This window comes from Coenobita brevimanus, chromosome 105 (genome assembly GCF_032717465.1).
Source record: "Coenobita brevimanus isolate Jiangsu-jjx chromosome 105, ASM3271746v2, whole genome shotgun sequence".
In the NCBI taxonomy this organism is placed as follows: Eukaryota; Metazoa; Arthropoda; class Malacostraca; order Decapoda; family Coenobitidae; genus Coenobita; species Coenobita brevimanus.
Genome location: NC_137058.1, coordinates 4,940,501 through 4,961,453, shown reverse-complemented (window position 1 = coordinate 4,961,453; position 20,953 = coordinate 4,940,501). Strand labels below are relative to the sequence as shown.

At 41.7% G+C, this 20,953-nt stretch overlaps 1 protein-coding gene across 1 annotated transcript; it reads right to left on the bottom strand.

The window, feature by feature from the left end:
- Positions 1 to 1,374: 1,374 nt before the first annotated feature.
- On the bottom strand, positions 1,375 to 20,042 carry LOC145416338 (putative carbonic anhydrase 3). The gene is made up of 9 exons (XM_080285337.1): positions 19,883 to 20,042; positions 7,129 to 7,221; positions 6,441 to 6,578; positions 5,702 to 5,821; positions 4,762 to 4,900; positions 3,597 to 3,772; positions 3,089 to 3,246; positions 2,379 to 2,465; positions 1,375 to 1,500 (listed from the first exon to the last, which is right to left on the bottom strand). The coding sequence occupies exons 1-9, from the start codon at positions 20,040 to 20,042 to the stop codon at positions 1,477 to 1,479; spliced, it is 1,095 nt and encodes a 364-aa protein (XP_080141463.1). The 3' UTR covers positions 1,375 to 1,476.
- Positions 20,043 to 20,953: the final 911 nt, after the last annotated feature.

Sequence of the window (20,953 nt, the reverse complement as noted above, 5' to 3'; positions counted from 1 at the left end):
CACTGAGTATTATCTGGTATCTCATTTTATCAGGGCTGACTTAGATAAATTTACTCTTGCTAATTTCGTGTTAATAGAGGCTATTGCAGTTAACCATATATTTAACCTGTTTATTTGCCATTACATTATCCTTATGAGTCCTGAATGTTTTGTTGTTAGTTTAAGCATTAAACTTTAACTTGTAATTTTACCTAACTCTTTTGTTTTGAACCTGGAACTTTACGGGACAGTAGTGACTCTTCGTATTCTCACTTAAAGTGTACATTATCTTTCTCTGTTCCGTAACAATATATATATATATATATATATATATATATATATTAATTAATTTATTTATTTATTTATTTATTATATAGATTACAAGGTTCACACAGATTATACAGTACACCAAATGGAACACTCAACACTCCTTCACACAAACGGAAAAACTTCTGTAACCCTCAACAAATATCAGCTCCATGAATCCCGTGATGTAATTCTTTTATCTTATTCTTGCTATCTCCTTACGCTTTTTAAACCTAGGAAATGCCCCTGGTACTGACGGGGTGAACAGAGGTCACATCTAATCTCTACAGTTCAGAGTTGACTGAAATCGTCTGGCAACAGAAAAAATTTAATAAAGACATTACCATACTGAATGACTTCTTTTGGGGGGCCAGAGATTAGAGGCAGGCCCTCAGGGACGTCGAAGTAGGATTTGTCCCCGACTGTCCTGTTACTCCCTATAATCTAGTACAAACACCAAGCAAAGACTGATATCTAAGCAACAGCTGCAACACAAGAAACTGTTGTTGGGGTTACGTTTTCAACAGTGATAAATAGTTTAAAATTACATAATAAAATCAATAACATTTCAACACATAGTTGCACGCGAAAAATACCAATTTGGCTACCTTACTACTGTACCCTCTGTAAGAAGCAGCAATACACTTACACTGTAGTGAATACATTGTAAAGTAAGAAATATTCATAAGTGCTTAAAATGATTCACCGATGTGTGTGTGTGTGTGTGTGTGTGTGTGTTTACATTAGAAGTTTATTTTATAGCAGTTCTCAGCTGACAAGTAGTGGCCTAGTGGAAGACACTGGAGACGGAAATCAAGGCTGTGTTTTATGTAATGCGGTTTTTTATTTTCCAGAGATGACCAGAAGCTTTATATTAGTATATGCTGCTTGGAAAGAAGATTGGTCTGTTGGACAATGGTAACCTATAGCTTCAGGACCTCCTATATCCCAAAAGAAGTAATATGGGACTCTCTTTTATCCTTTTAAATTTCCTTTTGTAGGTTATGGTGCGTTAGAGGTAATTTTTACTTAACACGCAATTGTACAACAGCCTCATCAAGGTACTACTTTTGGAAATTTCACCGCTACGTAAACTATAAGGAAAGTCGAGGAAGGAAACAGCTGATGAAGTAAACTGGTTCTCATGGTGGTCTTGAGTCTTCTCGTGAACCATATAACCAGTTCAGCATCCTAGGCAGAGTTGGCGAAGTACAGCTGGAACAGGGATTACAGGCATTAGACAGTATGATCAGTAACAATATTAGATTGTGTTACAGCTTTAACGCTACAGAATTAGTTAACGTTATCAGTACCAGTAAAAAAATATCAGTAGTCCATGGGTGAACTTCTCGAAAATATTTATGGTCGATTCCCTGGCATAACCATAATCTGTTATTGCCGGACGCCAATGCAAGAAGATTGCCGAGACTTCGCGTGCCTCTTGTTCCCCCTCCATTAAATAAATAAGTAAATAAATAAATAAAGATAATAATAATATTAAGAATAATATAGTTACGAAGGAAAATTGTCGTATGTTATATCTGTTTTCTGCAGGAAACACAAACTATGAAAGGAGGGTTCAGAATGTTTCCTTGTCTCCACTTCTTCCCACAGAAACAAATCTAGGCTTCGACAAGAAATAGATGGTAAATATATTTTAGAATCCGGCTCCAGAGTCCTGCACATTCCCCTTTCAGTTCCACGCCTATATGTAAGTTCCAAGTTTCAAGTAGTATCTTAAAATCCAAAAACTTTGTTTATAAATGTTCTAAGTTCCTTATTCCATAGTATTTATTCTATAAAGAGGTACAATCGAACATAAACAGAGCAATACCACGTTATTCGAAACCTGGAGCCTATTTGTAAACGCGTAAGTGGAGGGAACTGTGCATACGAAAAAAAACTCACCTGGGAATAAGGACTCACCGGGGAAAAAGAACTCACCTGGGAATAAAAACTCACCTGACGGAAAAAGAACTCACCCGGGAAAAAGAAATCTCCTGGGAAAAAGAACTTACCTGGTAAAAAGAACTCTCCTGGGGAAAACAACTCAACTAGGGAAAAGGAACTCACCTGGCGAAAAAGAAACTCACCGGTCTGGTACCGAGAGGCTGAAGAGGACGGAAGTTGTCAACCATGGGATGTCCGTGCGCGTCCTTCAGCTTGCGGAACGCCGCCATCTGTGGGGGTATAGCCACACTTCACCATTTTATTCTTGCTAACCACAGACGATTTTATGCGGCTATGAGAAACCCCAACCATTCTAAATGTTTAAAATCCTGAGTGTAACACAAACGCGCTTGACCCCTTTACTACGATGACGTCCTGTTTGTTATATTCTTGCTACCTAAGGAGACCTTTTAGTGAAGGGCTTAATGAAGACTATAACAGACATCTGTTTGAAGAGTCATTCCTATGCAGAGTACAGACATCTTGTGGCAGCAAGGATAAAACAGAAAAGACATCATTGTACTGAAGGGACTAAATGCTCCAGCACTAAAGGCAGCACAAGAGAATTTATAATGGAGAGAGTAAGGGTACCGCAGGTGTAACTGTCACAACAGTCTTTTCACATTAACCTGGCCAAGATTTTCGTCCTTTTGCAGTCTACAGTATTTCACCAAAAGCAGAACAGACAATGCTACAGCCCTACATCCTTTCCACTGCACTTCTTAGTGAGTAGTAGGATACTCGAATGTTAACCTATTGTTACAGCTAAGCATTCAGGATGGAGAGATGGCAATTTTAGGCAAAGTTTGAGCTGAAAATGTATAGGAGAATATATTTACTCTTATTTCCTCACCTGTGCAGCCGATATGTTTAGAGTGTCACTGAAGACCGTCCACACTACCGCCTCGTTGCAGGGCGGTGTGGTCAGAGAGCCTTGGTAGCGGTAGAAATTGTTCCTGTTATTGGGTAGGAAGGTCGACAGCAGCAAGGACGAAACGGTGGCCTTTTGACCTGATGGTAAAGGAACGAATATGGAAGAATTGGGCTTGTCCTTATCCTCATGAAAATGACGAAAGCATGTAATACCAAGTAATTCTCTCTCTCTCTCTCTTCTCCAACCAACCTTCTGAATGAAACAGGTGGATATAATGATATGGACAGGATGTAGTGCAACCACCCGACGAAGATGTTTGTATTAAGAAACAGTAGTAAAGAGGCTGGCAGTAAATTTAATCAGAAATACCTTACGTGATACCTTACGTGAGACACACCAGCTCTGAATTAGACTGAAAGAAGTACAAGTAGAGGTTTACATCTCACAAAGCATCAAGTTCTGTGGTAAACAAAACAACACAAAATACCACATGGCTTGGTGACGCTGGCAAGCGCTGTTATAAGTCCAGCGAGTGCTGGGTTGTCTTCCTCAGAGATGGTAAACATAACCCCCAGTACCGCCAGACCGTCCTCGTACTTAGTGGCCGTTGCTTGGTCCTTGTAACTCTTCTTGTAATGCACAAGGTGGACCTCGCACGGGTACCTGAGAGCACAGCACAAGCAGTATTATTTTCTCCTTGTCTATCTGCCACGCCCCCCCCCCCTCTCTCTCTCTCTCTCATGCTATTTTAGTCCATTAATTTAAGATTTATATCCATCTGAGAGGGAGGCACCAATCTTCTGACTATTTTATCATACTGTCTAGTCCTTTTTTTTTTATTTCTCTCCCTGTCATCATACTTGATCTTCCGCCTCCTTTACCATACTGCCTCTTCTCTTTATTTCTTTCATTTCTCCTCATGTTAACATACTTAATCTGTGTCCTTCTCTATATATCATTGTGTTTCGTCCCACGGTTTCCTTTATTTCTCCTCCTGTCATCATACTTGATCCTCTGGCTCCGTTATCAGACTGCCTCATTCCTTTGTTTCCATCATGGGGCCGAGCTAACCATTGTTCACTGATTCATCCCTGTCTCCCACGCACTATCCCATGCCGTCTCAGTGTAGTCTAAGCTCTACCTCCTTGTTTCACTTCCCTCTTGCCTGTCATCCTTCATCCTTTCCTGCTTCAAGCGCTTTATTGCCTAACAACAGCCCAACTCCGACTTGATCACTCTCTTACTACTGCCGTACCCCTTCTTCCTTACCTCTGCCTTACTCCATCCTAGTCGCTACCATTCTCCACTCTAAATACCACCATACTTCACCTTAACTACTGCCATTCTCCACACTCCACAGCTTTATTGCCTAACAACAGCCCAACTCCGACCTGATCACTTTCTTACTACTGCCGTGCTCCTTCTTCCTTACCTCTGCCTTACTCCACCCTAGTCGGTACCATACTCTCCTCTAAATATACTCCACCTTTACCACTGCCATTCTCCATACTCCACCCCAATTGCTATCATACCCCACCCTACTCATTGCCATACTCCACCCCAATTACTATCATACCCCACCCTACTCATTGCCATACTCCACCTCAACCACCGCCATACTCCGCCCTGATCACCGTTAACTCCCAACTTGCCTTTTGTGCTGGATCAAATGCTCTGAGCCAACGGAGTTATTGGAACCCCAGTGGAAGTGAAGCTGCACGAACTCATATTCGCCGTCGAGATTCCCACCACTCACATAGGGTGTGTTCGGCATGTCCACCGTGACCCTGGCTGCCAGTAAGAAAATACCTGTTAGTTTTTAATCCGAATAGCCTAATCGATTTGGGAAGCTTATTGAAGAATTTGTTGTAATTTTTTACTCAATAATTCAAAAATCTTGCCCTCTAAACCTACGTGTGTAAGGTTATTATTCTTGCTGATAAGAATGTGGATTGTAATCTGCGCGTCAGCATTTCCTGATCAGATTACGTTAGCTTACGTAAGAACCAAGTGAGAAGCTGAGAACAGCAGACTCGGTCGTGCTGCAAACATTAACAAAATTGGCCAAGGAAGCATTTTCACAGTTAGTTCATTATCGTTTGATGGAAGTGGATCTCTCACACAAATACTATGTTGTGGTTGAATGAAGTTCGATACTTCTTATTTATGAGGTAGGAATGAGCCTCCTTGGTCACTAATGAAATAAACCCTTGTATGAGACTACAATTGGCCATCAACGGAGCAGAAAAGAATTCGAGATCACTGTCAGATGAAAACAAACTGACCATAATCTTCAGAGTATGAAAACTAACCGTAATGAATAACCAAGGACACCTCAAAGGATTTCACAACCCAATGTTGAAAGAACTATACCCTTTTTACATTAACCTGGCCCAGATTTTCGTACGTTTACAGCTTCATTCGCGTAGATTACTGAAGGTAAGAGGCAATTATACGCCTATACGTCCTTTCCATAGCGCTTTCTCGTGACTAGCAACATATTTCAGTGATACTATGTTTTTGCAACTCAGCAATGAAGATACAGAGAGGGCAGTTTTAGGCCAGGTTTGAGTAAAAGCAATACAGACGTACCTGTGTCTCCATTATTAATGACTGTGACTGATGTTGGCGTATCGTCGTAGTTATGGAACTGGAAGGGCGTCGCCGTCATCGGTGTCCCGTCGTAGAGGTCAATGGGGGACTGGTGCTTACCTCCGCAACATGGGTAATTCTCTTTCCAATATTTCGGACCTGAATGGTGATACAGTAGGTCAGTAGGTGTGTGTGTGTGTGTGTGTGTGTGTGTGTGTGTGTGTGTGAGAGAGAGAGAGAGGGGGGGGGGCAGGAAAATGGGGGTCATGAGAGTTGGAAAAAGTAAGTCGGCGAAAATTTACCCATCGTAAACAATTTTATCCCCCTAAGCTGCATCGGGTCTTTCAGGTCCTTCAAAATCAATTCAGGTCACCCACTTGCACAAGAGATCGATTCAGGTCAACACAGATTGCTTTCAGGTCATGCTTCTTATCCTTTCTTTGAACTCCGTCACTGGAAAATTAATTATAAGGCTTGTGTAATGCCAGAATCTCCCATCCAGAAGTTTTATCTTGAAACACCATCACTTGTATGCCTCCACGAGCATTCCTGTTTATTCACGCACTCCAAAATGCGGCTAAAAAATACATATGTACGCTTAAACCTCACTTCACCCCCTTTAACCGACTCACGTCTCCTCCCCTGGAACCCTCTTTGCTCCTTCCGCCCAGTGAATATTCTATGATCTTGTTTGCTTGGCTGAGATGATGCAGGCGTGAACTATCTCATTTCCACATACCCTCCATGCGGGAGTGGAAGTGGGACAGCCCTCTACTCTCTGGACCTGTGCACGATCCAGATTGCCTGTTCATGACTGCGAATACTTCCCCAGACATGCTCAATCGGGCATGTGGCTCAGGACTTGGTGCTGCTGTAACTGTGAAGGTGTTTTCATAACCATCTGTTGACTTATGGAAAGCTTTCCTTTTCTTAGAGTCTCGAATATATCTTTCTAAGAACCAGACTGTCAGTCAGTTACTTGCTATTTTCGGAAACGTGGCTATCAACTCCCGTAGAATATGTATCTCCCGACTCTAGCGTTTATATTTGCTTTTTTATCACTTCCTTCTTTTAACCTTTGCAGATGACTCTCGCCAACTTTCTAAGCGTTTTCCAAGAAGGCTGTGTTACAGGAATAATAGGGTAGCTTCACTGTCTCTCATCAGAGATGGCAAATGAAATATTATATCTCCAAGCCCAGGGTAAGTCATTTCCATTCTTCTCAGTCTTCAATACACTACCTCAACTGCCATCTCACACGCAGTACAACCTACCTAGTATAGTCCTAGCTTTAAGCTCATTGCTGGCTCCAGGCTGTTTGTTGCATTTGGTCAGTTGGTTACAACCTCATTTCAACCAGACATTTGTTCATATTTGTTCCTAAGTGTTAACTTTGGGCAGTTCTTCACACATACTTTGCTACTTACCGGTGTCACCTTTGTAGCTCCAGTCGCAGTCCTCATCCCTCTCACAGTCGTCTTCCTCATCGTCCTCACACTCGCATTCCTCATCCCCCACACCTGTGAATGGGAGGCAAGAGGTACTGACATCAGTTTTTCTCTAAGGTATGATTCACGCCAGCATTGACATTCCTGTGATGCGAGTTCGGGAGGATAGTTTTTTTTTGTTTCTTTTCTGTTGTCTGAAACTAATCCATTAATGAACTTACTATACTTAGATATCTGACCCGCTACCATGATATACCGAACGTAGTTCAGAATGTACGTATGTGGTTAGGAATGTGCAACAATCAATCATGTGGTCAGAAATAATATATATTTCTCTGCTTCAAATCAACGTCGCCCACAAAAAGAAGTCCTTTGTCCTCTGCAACTTCTTAAATTATATTGAGAAACAAACCAAACACTTTATCCAACGATCCCGTGCATGTTCTGCAGAATACGTTTATCTTGGGTGATGGAGGTTTTCAGAACCAAGATGTCAGTACCACATAAGCGATTTCTGTTATTAATTTGGAAATACAGGTGCCTTCTGTTCCGCTGTGATTTTATATTTGAAACGGTAATTGTCTACTATGAATATGTAGAAATATTTTCAATCAACCTTAACAAGTAAAACAATTACCGTTTTTCTGTTAAATATATTTAGGCCTATACTGAAATAAATATATACAGCCAACATCACTTTCTACTCAGAAATAAGGAAACATTTATTAACGTTCATAAAATAAGGATCACAGCGTGGAATATCCTTTACGTTGCTCCTCTCCCCGTTGAGCATTGATTACACTTTGATGCTGTAAAATGTGTTCATCAATGTTATAAGGGACTAGACATAGGCTACTTCAAACCCCTTAAATCCAGAGGGATTCCTCAAAAACCACATATAACTGTTAGGCAGAAAAAAGGAAAAAAGGAAGTTCATGGACTGATGTGATTACGTATTCTAAACCCTACAGACTGCATCAGAATTACTTAAAACTATATAAAACATGAGCGTTGATTTGTCTTATACCTAACAGCTGTTCTCGCTGCATCTGATGATGATGATGATGATGATTGACAACTATGATGGTAATGATGATGATGGCCACCTCCAAGCTACTAGTATACAGTATATCGTACATACAAACACCACCACCATTAATAACCCGAGACACGGATCATTTACTGAACACCCACATTATCGTCACGTTATCATTGCGTCCTTGCAGTCAAAAAATGAACACCAGTAATAGGCTGCAGCAGGAACTTAGAGCTCTATATTACTTTTACTCTAACCTGGCCTAAAATTGCCTTCTCTCCGTCTTGAATGCTGAGTTATAAAAATAAAATAACACTTAAATATGACGTTAGTCACGAACCAGTGCTATGGAAAGTATGTGGAGCTGTAGTAGTATTTTTTCATCCACTGACCTAAGTGGCAGAAGCTGCAAAAGGAGGAAAATTTGGGCCAGGTTAAGGTAAAAAGAGAATGGTAACACACAAATAAACCAGAAGAGCCAGTAAAAACTTAAGTACACAAGACATTTATTATTCTAGAGAAGTGCAGAATCCAGCAAAACTGAAGCCGTGCTTTCTGATATTTTATTTTCTTCAGAGAACAGCACTTAGTATCCCAGGCATCAAAGAAGTCACTGCTTTGTATCTCACCTCTATCACTGCGGTAGAACTGAAGCGCAAAATAATTGTGCTGATACGGAATCTGAAAAGCACTAACACAGGCATGACACACTGGTAGCTTAGCGTTACACATACAAAAATAATAATAATAATAATAATAATGAATTGGCGCTATCAGTTAAATATTCTGGTGTATAAAACAAAAGACACGAAGCTTCTAGCAAATTGTGAAAAAAAAAAAAGTTCCAAACCCCACTGATCCTTACAGGAAGTAATTATCTGATGGGCTGTCATGGGTTTCATATCAGAGGCAAGCTCATTCAGTAACACAAAAGAGAGCAAAGACTATCATAAGATGAAAAAGTCATATTACACATCATGATCCGAAACGCTGTTCAATTCTGATAATTCAAAACAACCTTCGAAAGCACTGGATAATATTGGTGAATTTAGTCATAATGTCAACTTACGTGTATTTATTATGTTTGACTTCGGTGCAGGAGATTCATAACGCCGTGCCAGAGCAGACTGAGCAGGTGGAGGGAATGCGAGATAGAGTGTGGTGATGACGAGTAGTAAGAGCCTCATGTTGTGCTGCGGGTGTTGGGCTAGATAGCAATTACACCTGCGGTAGGTAAGAACAGAAGCTAACACGGGGAGAGGCAATGAACAAGGCATTTGATTTATAACATGTTACTTTCTAATCATAGGGTATCGAGAGTGGAGCTGTCGGCACCCACGACGAGAAAGACGTCGGTAATTGTGTTGACTTACAGTCCTAAATGCGAATAAAACGTGATTCCGTTTATTTGGAATTCCCCGTGTAGGGAACAAATCCTAAAGGAAATCATGACCAAGCACAAGGAATTTTATTTGTCAAAATCTTACTTAGATGTATGTAGTTATGTAGCCATAACTGACAAAACTATAATCCTTGATATTGTACAACCTTTCATTTTAAATAGGAAAACTTGTGGCCATCAATCCATCCATCATCCAATCCTATGTCGCCCCATGAGGAGCGTAGGAACCCGGGGCTAGGCGAGTTGGTCCTGACGTTTAAGACAAGAGTGACCAGCCTCACTCATCCCTGAGTGGTATTACGTGAGCAACAAACCCCAACCACCCCTTGGATATAAAGCTACACAGGCTCAGTCCGATTGGAGCACCTTAATTACCCTCTAAACCACCAGGCGCCATAATTTGGTTATATGGTTACCACCCAGCGTAGTAAATAGTTTTCTGGAGTACAGGAAACCATTTGGCTTGTCACTCAGTATTGAGTCACCCATAGGCAGAAGGAAGAGGAAAGAATGAAGGAAAAGAAGAAAGGGTGAGTGTAAAGTCACCCATGGGCAGAAAAACTTATCGCACAAAGGATAATTCTGAGAGAGGAACTATAAAAATTACCAAACAGACCAGGCACCTCTGTTCAACTCACACTTCAAATTTTTGTTGCATAAAGCTGTTTCGGGAATCACTGAACTGCCCTGTACTGTATGTGATAATGTGTGTTCACGGTTTGAGATGATATTACCTGATGTGACGCAAGTGTGTCTTGAGTACAGTATACCTGGTTTGAGACATATGTGCCTTGGGAATTGTACAGTACAATAGCATTGAGCTGATTTCGGAGAAGAGCCAGTGGAAAGAAAAAAGACTTGGAATTCATGCCAACCGGCAGTTATGTGGGGTCATTAACCAATTAGTCGACGACCAATTTCATTTATTTCTATACTCACCCTCCCTGACAACATGATGCCAGATTAACTTTTTGCCATATTTGGAGGGGCAACCAGATCCAGTGTTTCCCGAACTGTCTCTCTCACTGAGTGGTTATATAGTTTCGAAGAATGAAGTATGGCAGGTAGCAACCGTAGAGGTTTATTAGGTTCATTCGCTTCCATCGATTTCCTCAGTATCCACAGGGGCGTGTCTGAGGTGTGTATGAGGTGCGAGTAGTGTGCATCTGTTAGTGTGTCTGGGAAGTGTCTGAGGGATGTGTCCAAAGGTAAAGGACGCCATACCCTTTGGTATGTGTTGGGGTGCTGCATGCGGTTGGCGTGGGTGCGGCTGTCAAAAATGTCCTTTTTTTATGTTCGTTAGATTCGGTGTTCACTTTTTTCTTCTAGTAGTTATGGTATGCTCAACCCTCCAAAGTCCGAGATTGCTGCCAGTGGGGCTTTGTGGGTAAAGTACATTGCATACCGCCCTTCACTTACTGACTCATAGTCGTGAATCTTACATATTCCTACCTTGGAGTTCGTTTCTACTCATGTTTTGAAAATGTGCCGAACCATCAGCCCTGGGGACAATGGGCCCTAGAAGATTGAAGAAACTGACTGAATGTCAGGCAAAATTTCCCTTAAGTGAACAAAAGTTGTGGATAAGAGAGCAACTGAATTTCACTGAAATATTTATTGGTTTTATATCTATCTATATACTTATTTACATTCGATAAAATTTCAAATTATGATGCTGCACGTCCTCAAAACTAATAAAAAAGGCTGTGTTTAGCACCATACCCCCCGTTCAGGATTTGTGTTGGTATTACTTTATTACACATCGTACAGACAATACGTTTGTAGACTATGTGCTTAATCATTGGGAAGACCGTAAAGAATCAGTATTGACACATTGTACTACTTCGTGGCAAGTACAAAAACACCAAATAAGGGAGCATCAGGGTCCTTCGGTTAATTCCCTTGCTGTGATGTGGTGTGAGAGGGTGGTATGGTGTGTTGTGTGGTGTGAGAGGGTGGTATGGTGTGTTGTGTGGTGTGAGAGGGTGGCATCGTGAATTGTGATGTGAGAGGGTGGTATGGTGTGTTGTGTGATGTGAGAGGGTTGAATGCTGTTGTGTGGTGTGAGAAGGTGATATTGTGTGTTGCGTTGTGTGACAGAATGATATGGTGTGTTATGTGGTGTGAGAGGTTTGTATGGTGTGTTGTGTGGTGTGACAGGGTGGTATGAGGTCTTGTGTATTGTGAGAGGGTGATGTGGTGTTTTCTGTGGTGTGAGAAGGCAGTATTGTGTGTTGTGTGGTGCGAGAGGGTGGTATGGTGAGTTCTGTAGTGTGAGAGGATTGTATGGTGTTGTGTGTTGTGAGAGGGTGGTATGGTGTGTTGTGTGGTGTGAGAGGGTGGTATGGTGTGTTGTGTGGTGTGAGAGGGTGGTATGGTGTGTTGTGAGAGGGTGGTATGGTTTGTAGTGTGGTGTGAGAGGGTGGTATGATGTATTGTGTGTTTTTAGAGGGTGGTGTGGTGTGTTGTGTGGTGTAAGAGGGTGGTATGGTGCGTTGTGAGAGGGCGGTATGGTGTGTTGTGTGGTGTTAGAGGGTGGTATGGTGTGTTGTGAGAAGGTGGTATGGTTTGCAGTGTGAGAGGGTGGTATGGTGTGTTGTGTTGTGTGAGAGGGTGGTATGGTGTGTTGTGTGGTTTGAGAGTGTAGTATGGTGTATTGTGTGGTGTGACGGGGTTGTGTGGTGCTGTGTGGTATAAGAGGGTGGTATGGTGTGTTGTGAGAGGTTGGTATAGTGTGTTGTGTGGTATGATGTGTTGTACTCTGTGATAGGGTGATGTGGTGTGGTGTCTGCTGCGGTCTGGTCTGGCCTGGTGTGACTTCACTAAAATCTCTAAGGCCTACAGGAATTAAATAACTTCACGTCCGAAAATAGTGAGAGACAAGGCGGACAGAGCCATTCTTAGAAATATTCCCGCTTCTAATAATATTAAAATATTATATAATGCTAGAGGTGTGGTGCCAGGCAAGAGCTTCAAGTTTGTAGGTCCTGTTCGTACATGTGTCAGTTTTATTCGTTTCCGGACCTTACTGTACCATTTTTTGAAGAATTTCATTTTTGCCAATCTGTCCAGAAACCTTCATACAATCTTCTTGCCTTAAATTCCCCACCTTTTGGATTTATACTCATGGATTTGTTGACCCAGTTCTCGCCACTCATTTCCTTCACGTGGCCAATCCACTTCGCCTGACTAGTACGCATCACAGCACCAGTACATTCACTCTACAGACAGCCTCTGAATACTTTGCTTAATCTGTCAGTCAAGAGAATATTGCACATCTACCTTACCATGTTCATCTCATTTCGACCAAGCCTTTGAGTATCATTTTCCTTCAGAACTGACGTTGAACTTCCATTAAATGGCACTGAAACATAGGCACGTAGAATGTGGGTCAGAAAATAATTGTATTGCTATCAGGTGCAAAACAGTAGAGATAGACGAATTTCAAACGAACGATAGGACATGAAAATTGAAAGCTGGGAAATAAAAAGCAAGAGGGACAACTTGAGAAAAAAAGCCCAGCAGTAGGCGATAAATAGATTTTTTTTTCTTTTATTGAGGACAAAGTTTAAATAATTGAAAACAGTAATGGTGGTGAATGAGTGAGATTGTCGTTAATGGAATGGAGTAAAAAATAAACAAACAAAGGTGACGTAAACGTAGAGGACTGAAGAAGGACAATAAACTTTTGATAGCGTTTATGGACTAAAAATGAATGGCCTAAGTACTACTGATGTGAACTGAGAGGTCGCTTTGTATTCTTTTAGAACTAGTCAGGCTTTACTCCTGTAATGAGGTTGACAGTCCAAGTTTCCCCCCACTGATGAGATATCCAATACAAGATTGTAGAATGTGAGACGGTACAGAAAACGCTGTCTACCTTGGTTCCGTGTAGGTGATGACCCTGAAACAGTACACCTAGTTGCGCCTATACACCATTAGGACACCTGGGTCTCACAGACCCACAAAATATTTAAAAAAAAAAAACTTCTGTTTTATTTACTGAATCTATGACCAATCTACAACCTTTTTGGTTCAATTTACTATTCAATAATGAATATACAATTAAAATTAACATATTTAAAGCATTTTAGGCAAATTTTTGAAAAAAATCTGTACAGTTTCAGTTTACATGGACCCCATAAGAAAAGAAACGACACAATGATGCTCACACTGCTGTCAAAGCTAGTGGCGTGAAGGGTCTTCGTGGTGTGGAGAGGGCAATTCACAGGGTGAAAAAATTTGCCTCACACAATAGTAAATTTCAGCCCCCCGTATCCAGTACACCTGGGTCTCACAGACCTGACCACGACTTTAGTGTGTTATACACCAAAACAGAAGGAGACCTGGAAAACCACACAGCCACCTTTAGCATGGGCATCCAAACTTAGGAAGTTATTGGGAAGGACAGGGGTCCATGGCATATAGTAGTTGCTGAACCAGTAAGTGGCAAAAAGTGGCAGGGTCTCTCAGACCCAGGTGTACTGTTTAAGGGTTTTAACCCATTTACAATTGGGAAAATTAAATTAGACTATACATCTAGTTAATGAGATACAGATCCATCATTGATCCTGTTTACCCTTCCTGGACCTTATTTCTTTATTATAAATTCTCTGATTTCATTGCCAGACTCGTGTTTGCTCATGTTTAAGAAAAAAAAAATTACACCGTCATCTACGAAGATTCACATCATGTGTTCAAATGCAAGCCATACAACATGAATTTCATTGTAAACAAAAAATCAAGCCATCGCACCCTCAGACCAACATAAGTTTTAATGATGAATAATCTATATTACGATGATCTATTTCTGTATGTTTGTTGTGTTGTCCAACCGTTACCATAACACAGCAAAAACTGCTCATTGCAGCACAATTTCTAGCAGAGCAAGGTACTGCTAAAACGCCTTAACTTGAATAGTAAAACAGTTTCCATTCGAATCGGGTTAGTGGTTCCCGAATTATGACTCATTTCTTAAATTTGCAAAATGACTGAGAGAAAGCCTGTGTAAACTAGGCAAATGCGCTGCACTAACAAATATCCATATTTTTGCCGGTGCTGGGACCATTTTTTCAAGGTTCGAAAACAATTTTTTTTTCTTTACCAGTGGGAAGAGAATCGTCTGGTGCACATGCCATTGTAAGTTTTGGCTTCCTAAACCCATTCTATCATTTATAATGAATCACTGAAATATTCTCAAAATGAATGAGTACACGTCTGTGGAAACTAAGCAACTGCGCTGCACTAAAAAAAAAAAAAAAAAAAAAAAAAAGCAAAAAAAAAAAAAAAATCAGTGTTGCCGAAAATGTTTGGAATGACTAGAAATTAGTACATATTATCAGAGTATTATATAAAAAAATATTATTATGATGGCTAAAATGCCTTAAATTAAAGAGTACAACAATTACCAGTCCAACCGGACCACCAGTTCCCGAGCTATGACTCATTCATGAAGATAGGAAGTGACCTGACATCGAGCGGAAGCCCGCGAAGACGGCCTCTTAGCGAGTTTATATTAAATGTAATTATGACTCTAGTCACGATTGCTTTATATGTCACCGTAATTGTGAGGAAGATATTATCTTGTAGGACTAGCTAAATCGTGAATTAAATATGCAATCCCACATTTTTTTCACATCGTCTCATCACCACTTCCTATTCCTCCCTCGCTTCTGTCTGTCTGTCTATCTGTCTTAACCCCACCCCTCCTCCATCCTTAATTACACAGACGGTCACCCTAAACCCACCTTCATACACACACACACACACACACACACACCTAAGCTACGAAGAAAGACTAAATAAACTGAATCTACCAACACTACAGGAGAGAAGGAAAAGAGGTGACATGATAATGCTATATAAATGCATATCAGGAAAGGAGAAAATAGACATAAATGATTACTTAACATATGGAGAAGCATCAGCAAGAGGACACTGCAAAAAACTGCATAAGAAGAGAGGTGATAAAGACGTAAGGAAATTCAGAGTCCCCAACAGAGCAATTGATCAATGGAATGCACTACCGAATGAAATAGTGTGTGCCAAAACAATTCACAAATTTAAGGATATGTATGATAAATATGGTTTAAGACACGGGACAGTACGAGCTTGACTCATTCCTGTAAAGATATAATTAGGTAAGAATTAGGTAAGAACACACACACACACACACACACACACACACACACACACACACACACACACACACACACACACACCATCTATCTTTTTTTTTTTTTTTTTTTATGTGAGGTAGAAGGAACCAAAGGCAATGAGGTCGCAATACTGTTCCCTCCAAGAGAAAAACAAAATACAAGAGAGAGCCAAATTTAAGATCCATTCATTTCGACATGCCTGGACGCACTGCGTTTGAAAGACTGGAGATCATAGGAAGCAGGAAATACAGACAGAGGGAGACAGTTCCAGAGTTGACCTGTTGCATAAATTAAGGACTGGGAGTAACGGTTGACTCTTGCATTAGAGAGCTGGACAGAAAAGGGGTGAGAGTTTGCTGCTAGACGGGTGCTACGCGCCCATCGTAGAAGTGGAGGAATGCATGCAGACAGTTCAGAGGAACAGTGACCATTGAAGTAGCGATAGAAAAGAGATAAAGATGCAACACTGCGGCGAAGAGACAGAGGTTGAAGGGAGTCAGTATATACAATCTTGTGAATTGAGGTTGCCATAAGAGATTAGCATGCATGTCTTCCTTCTTTTTTATTTATTAATTTAACTATTAATTTATTTAGTTTTTGACAAGCCTATTGGTTTCCTGTACACCATTTACCACGCTGGGTGGTAACCATTTCACCAAATTATGGCGCCTGGTAGTTTAGTGGGTAATTAAGGCTTTCCAGTCGGATTGACCCTCTGCAGATTTATATCCAAGGGATGGTTTGGGTTTATTGCTCAGGAAATGCCACTCGAGGATGAGTGAGGCTGGTCACTCTCATCTAAAATGTCAGGGTCAACTTGCCTAGCCCCAGACTCCAACTTTCCCCATGGGGCAACATATGATCAGATTATGATGATGATGATGATAATGATAGATTTTTTTTTTAGGAGGAAGGGTGAGGGGACAGGGAGGGGAGGGGAGGCACAGTAGCATATAAAGATAACTGGCTGGTGGTAATGAACTGAGGAAAATTCAAAGGGTGGAGCCAGGAAGTTTCATCTACCTCACGTCTCGTTTCAGCAAAGTGGTGGTGTGTGTGTGTGTGTGTGTGTGTGTGTGTGTGTGTTTAAGGGAATGATAAGCTTCGAACGACAGGTATGTAATTTGAAAGTGTGTGGGAGGTGTGGAATATTGGATATCAGACGTAAAGGCATATATATATTTTTTTTCGTTGGGTTTATACTTATACTGATTATCAGATAATTATTTTTCACCTTGACCTTCGCTGAGTAAATGTTGCTGATGCGGGGAAATAAGAAAAGGGCTCACTATATAGATATTTTATCAGCATAATTATATTTACGGCCAAACTTTACCTTAACTTACTGTCGAGGACTGTCAGCCGGGGTTTGATTTGGCCGCCCCTGAGTGGCTTGGCGATGGCGATGTGAAGTGGAGGTCGTATGGGGCGGCCTACTACTGTTGTTGATCATTTTGTTATACTTTTCTTTTCAGTGTTTTTGTGATGATCAACGTTTTGACACTGTACTTTTCATCATGATGGGAACACACACACACACACACACACACACACACACACACACACACAGATATATATATATATATATATATATATATATATATATATATATATATATGCGCAAATAAATCACTTAATAAAGCATGATTCCCCTGATGATATAATCATACGGAAACTATCTATCTATCTATCTATCTACTGTATAGCCCGACGTCCTAATCCCGCAAAGGATGGCCGCAGACAAAACGCCTCCACGTCGCTCTGTCACTCACCATTTGACTACCCTTCCCCCAACTCACTCCCCCCTCCTTCACATACCTCTCAACTCCATCCTTCCACCTCATCCTCGGTCTTCCCCTCCCTCTCCCTCCCTCCACCTCACCTACATACACCCTCTTAATCAGTCTTTCATTCTCCAATCTCTCCACATGTCCAAACCACCTCAGTGTATTTCTCCTAATCTTCTCAACCACATCCACATCCACCCCACAACGTTCCTTCACTTCTTCATTCGTCAACCTGTCCCTCCATGTCACTACGCATGCTCCTCTCAAGTAACTCATTTCCACTGCTCTCACTCTTGACTTGTTCCCCTCTTGCAAGGTTCATGCCTCGCTTCCATACGTCAGGGTAGGGATCACAATACTATCATGCAGTGACTTCTTAACTTCCATACTCACCTTCCTATTTCTCATCGCTGCTTTCAGTGAATCAACAACCTTCCTTCCCTGCTGTACCCTTTCAAGCACTTCATCCCCCAAAGTTCCATCCTTACTCATCACACTACCCAAGTACTTGAATCCACTCACATTCTCCATATCCTCAGCATCCAACCTCACTGTGTATTCTGTGACTTCACTCCTCTCAAACACCATAACTTTACTCTTGTTTACATTAACTTTCAGATTCCTCTTCCTTCACACTGTCCCAAATTCATTCACCAAACCTTGCAACTCCCATTCATCTTCGCTCAACAAAACTGTATCATCAGCAGACAACACCGGAATCTTCCTAATCTCACCCCTCATTCATTAGAGCCACCCCCACATCCACTGCCCTACCTTGCACCTCCTTTACAACCCCATCCATGTATATATTAAACAGCCACACACATAGTAAATTGATATTCACCGTGAAAATTATCTGTATTAACAGCAGTAAGAGCTTTCTCTCTTTTTGCCATAACCTATAAATAAATTGCCATAACCTATATGTCAACATATATGTCAATAGAAAGGGAATGTACTGTAGGTTGACCTGGTGGAAGGGAGTGCGTTTATTTTTTTTTCGGCTAAATTCTACTCGTCCTTTCGGCCTTTTAGCTATCGTAATTACCTGTTTCAACCATACTATGATAAAGAGCAACTGTTCAGCTCTAAAACGGTACCACATTCATTAGTCTACAATGAAAAGTTTGTGTGTACAGTGGCCGATTATGTTCAAATATTGCTGCGTGACAGCGCACTCTATGTGTGCCTGGCTGAATCTTGCACAGACACAATCGGCGAAGGGTAGAAATCTCAAAGGATTAATACTACCTCTCCATAGTTCGGTTCTCGTCCTGACAAAACCACACAATATTTACAAACATAAGCCTTAATCCAAACTAAACACTTAATTATACACAAAATAATCCTTTAACTTGTCAGGTTTTCTCCTATCCCATTTCCGACAACGTAGCTGCTCCTCCACACAGTCCACTCTTCATGGAATGACTTGGTCCTCTTCCCAATTCACTTCTTCCCCTTGAAATTGCCGCCACCCTCTTGTGCTTCCGCTCCTTGGTCCTCCTTAACATCATCAGCTGTAGGTGTGCACAGTTCCTTGAAGACATCCCACCTGTACTCGTACTGTACTGGCCCATGATAATGCCACAGACTATTTACTGTACCACCTTTAAGCGAGACTTCCTGCCCACTCAAATCCGGTATCCAATCTCTGACAGGCGGTCCATCACAGTGTAGGCCCCATCACATGGGCTCTGCACCTTCGGTGACAGTCACTTCTTCTGCTAAGGATTGTATCACTAAACTTTGTCACCATCCTTGAAGCTCACCTCACTTACCCTGGCATAATACTTGAGTTACATCACTTCACCTGAAAACTTCAGAGCTCCTTGAACATGATGAAATACCTCAGCCAGTCTTTCCTGAATATGCTTTGCATAGCTGAAGGTATCTGTAGGCAGCTCTTCACCAGGTGGTCTTCCCATTAAAAGATCAACTGGCAATCACAGCTCGTGGCCCAACATCAGTTTTGCATGGGTGTAGCCAGTAGCTCATGGAATGCAGACCGATATGCTATCAGCAATTCAGGTAATTTCTGGTTTCGTTCCATCTGTCCATTTACACAGTACTTGGCCAGTTCATGTTCTAGGGTCCAGTTGAATTTCTCCACCATCCAATCTCCCTGTGGCTTTGGTGGGGTCGTCCTGCCCTTCTTGATTCCCAACAACTTGCAGCACTCATGGAACGCAGCAGACTCGAAGTTTCTACCCTGGTCTGAATGCAGATCTTATGGCATCCTAAACAACAGAATTCGTCAAACAATACCTGAGCAACAATTCTGGCTTCCTGAACGGGGATAGCATAGGCTTCTAGCCACTTTGTGAAGTAGTCCATGGCAACACATATATACCGGATTCCTCTTTGAGCGAGTGGTAGAGCTCCAACAATGTCCACTGTGACTCCATACATAGGTGCACCAACTTGGTACACATGAAGATGGATGCAACCACATTAGTTTGATCCCTTCTTGGCACAGCATACATCACAGGCCTGACACCATTGTTCGACATCCTGACAGATGCCAGTCCAATAGAACCTCTGTCACAGCAGACTTAGGGTTTCTTCACTTCCAAATGCCTACTAGTGATCATGTTATGAGACTTCTTTAAGACCTCAGACCTTATTTTCTTAGGAACTACCAACACCCAATACTTGCTGAGGCCATTAGGTGTCTCCCATTGACGCTCAGGTTGTCCGTTGCACAAACAAAGAAGGTCCCACCTACTCCAGTAGCTCTCAGTCGCAAGGCTGAACCTGAAAAAATCTTCCCAAGCTGGTTGCACAGTACCCTGCTGCTGCCATTCTAATGCTGATTGTAAATCTGTATCATTCATCTGTATCCTCTTCAGGTATACCTCAGCTGACATTGGCCACACCACATTAGTACAGCTACATTTCTTGCTAAGATCGTCTTTCTTACTACACTGCTTGCAAAGTAGATCACAAGGATGCCAGCTCAGGCTGTCAGCATTGCCATGTACCTGCCCAGGATGATGCTGCACTTTATAGTTGTTCTGAAGCAGCTTCTCGAGCCAGCATCCCAGTTGTCCTTCAGGATTCTTTAATGTCTTCAGCCACTTGGGTGTTGCATGGTCCATCCTGATGATGAGGACCCATACAAGTAGGGATGGAAGAAGTCAATGCCCTTCATCACTGCTAGTGCTCCTTATGGGTCATACACCAGTTCTGCTCTGGTGGGCTGAAGCTCTTGATGTAATATGCCACCACATACTATTTGCCGTCCTCCTTCTGTGACAGGACTCCACCAATGCCATGGTCACTAGCTTAACAGACCAGGATGAATGTTTGACCCTGAGCTGGGTATGACAACACTGGAAAGTTTGCCAACGCATGCTTGAGCTCATCGTGGGCCTCCTGAGTCACTTCTGTCCGCATAAACTTCTGTTTCTTTATTAACCAC

What these genes read in the sequence shown, in the direction of transcription:
- LOC145416338 (XM_080285337.1), bottom strand. Translation starts at nt 20,042, where the DNA reads ATGTCGAACAATGGTGTCAGGCCTGTGATGTATGCTGTGCCAAGAAGG. An exon ending in CTTCCACTCCCGCATGGAGG is followed by an intron (nt 5,822 to 6,440) that starts GTATGTGGAAAT and finishes CATGTTGCGGAG; the next exon opens with GTAAGCACCAGTCCCCCATT. An exon ending in AGCCTCTCGGTACCAGACCG is followed by an intron (nt 1,501 to 2,378) that starts GTGAGTTTCTTT and finishes TCCCTGTTCCAG; the next exon opens with CTGTACTTCGCCAACTCTGC.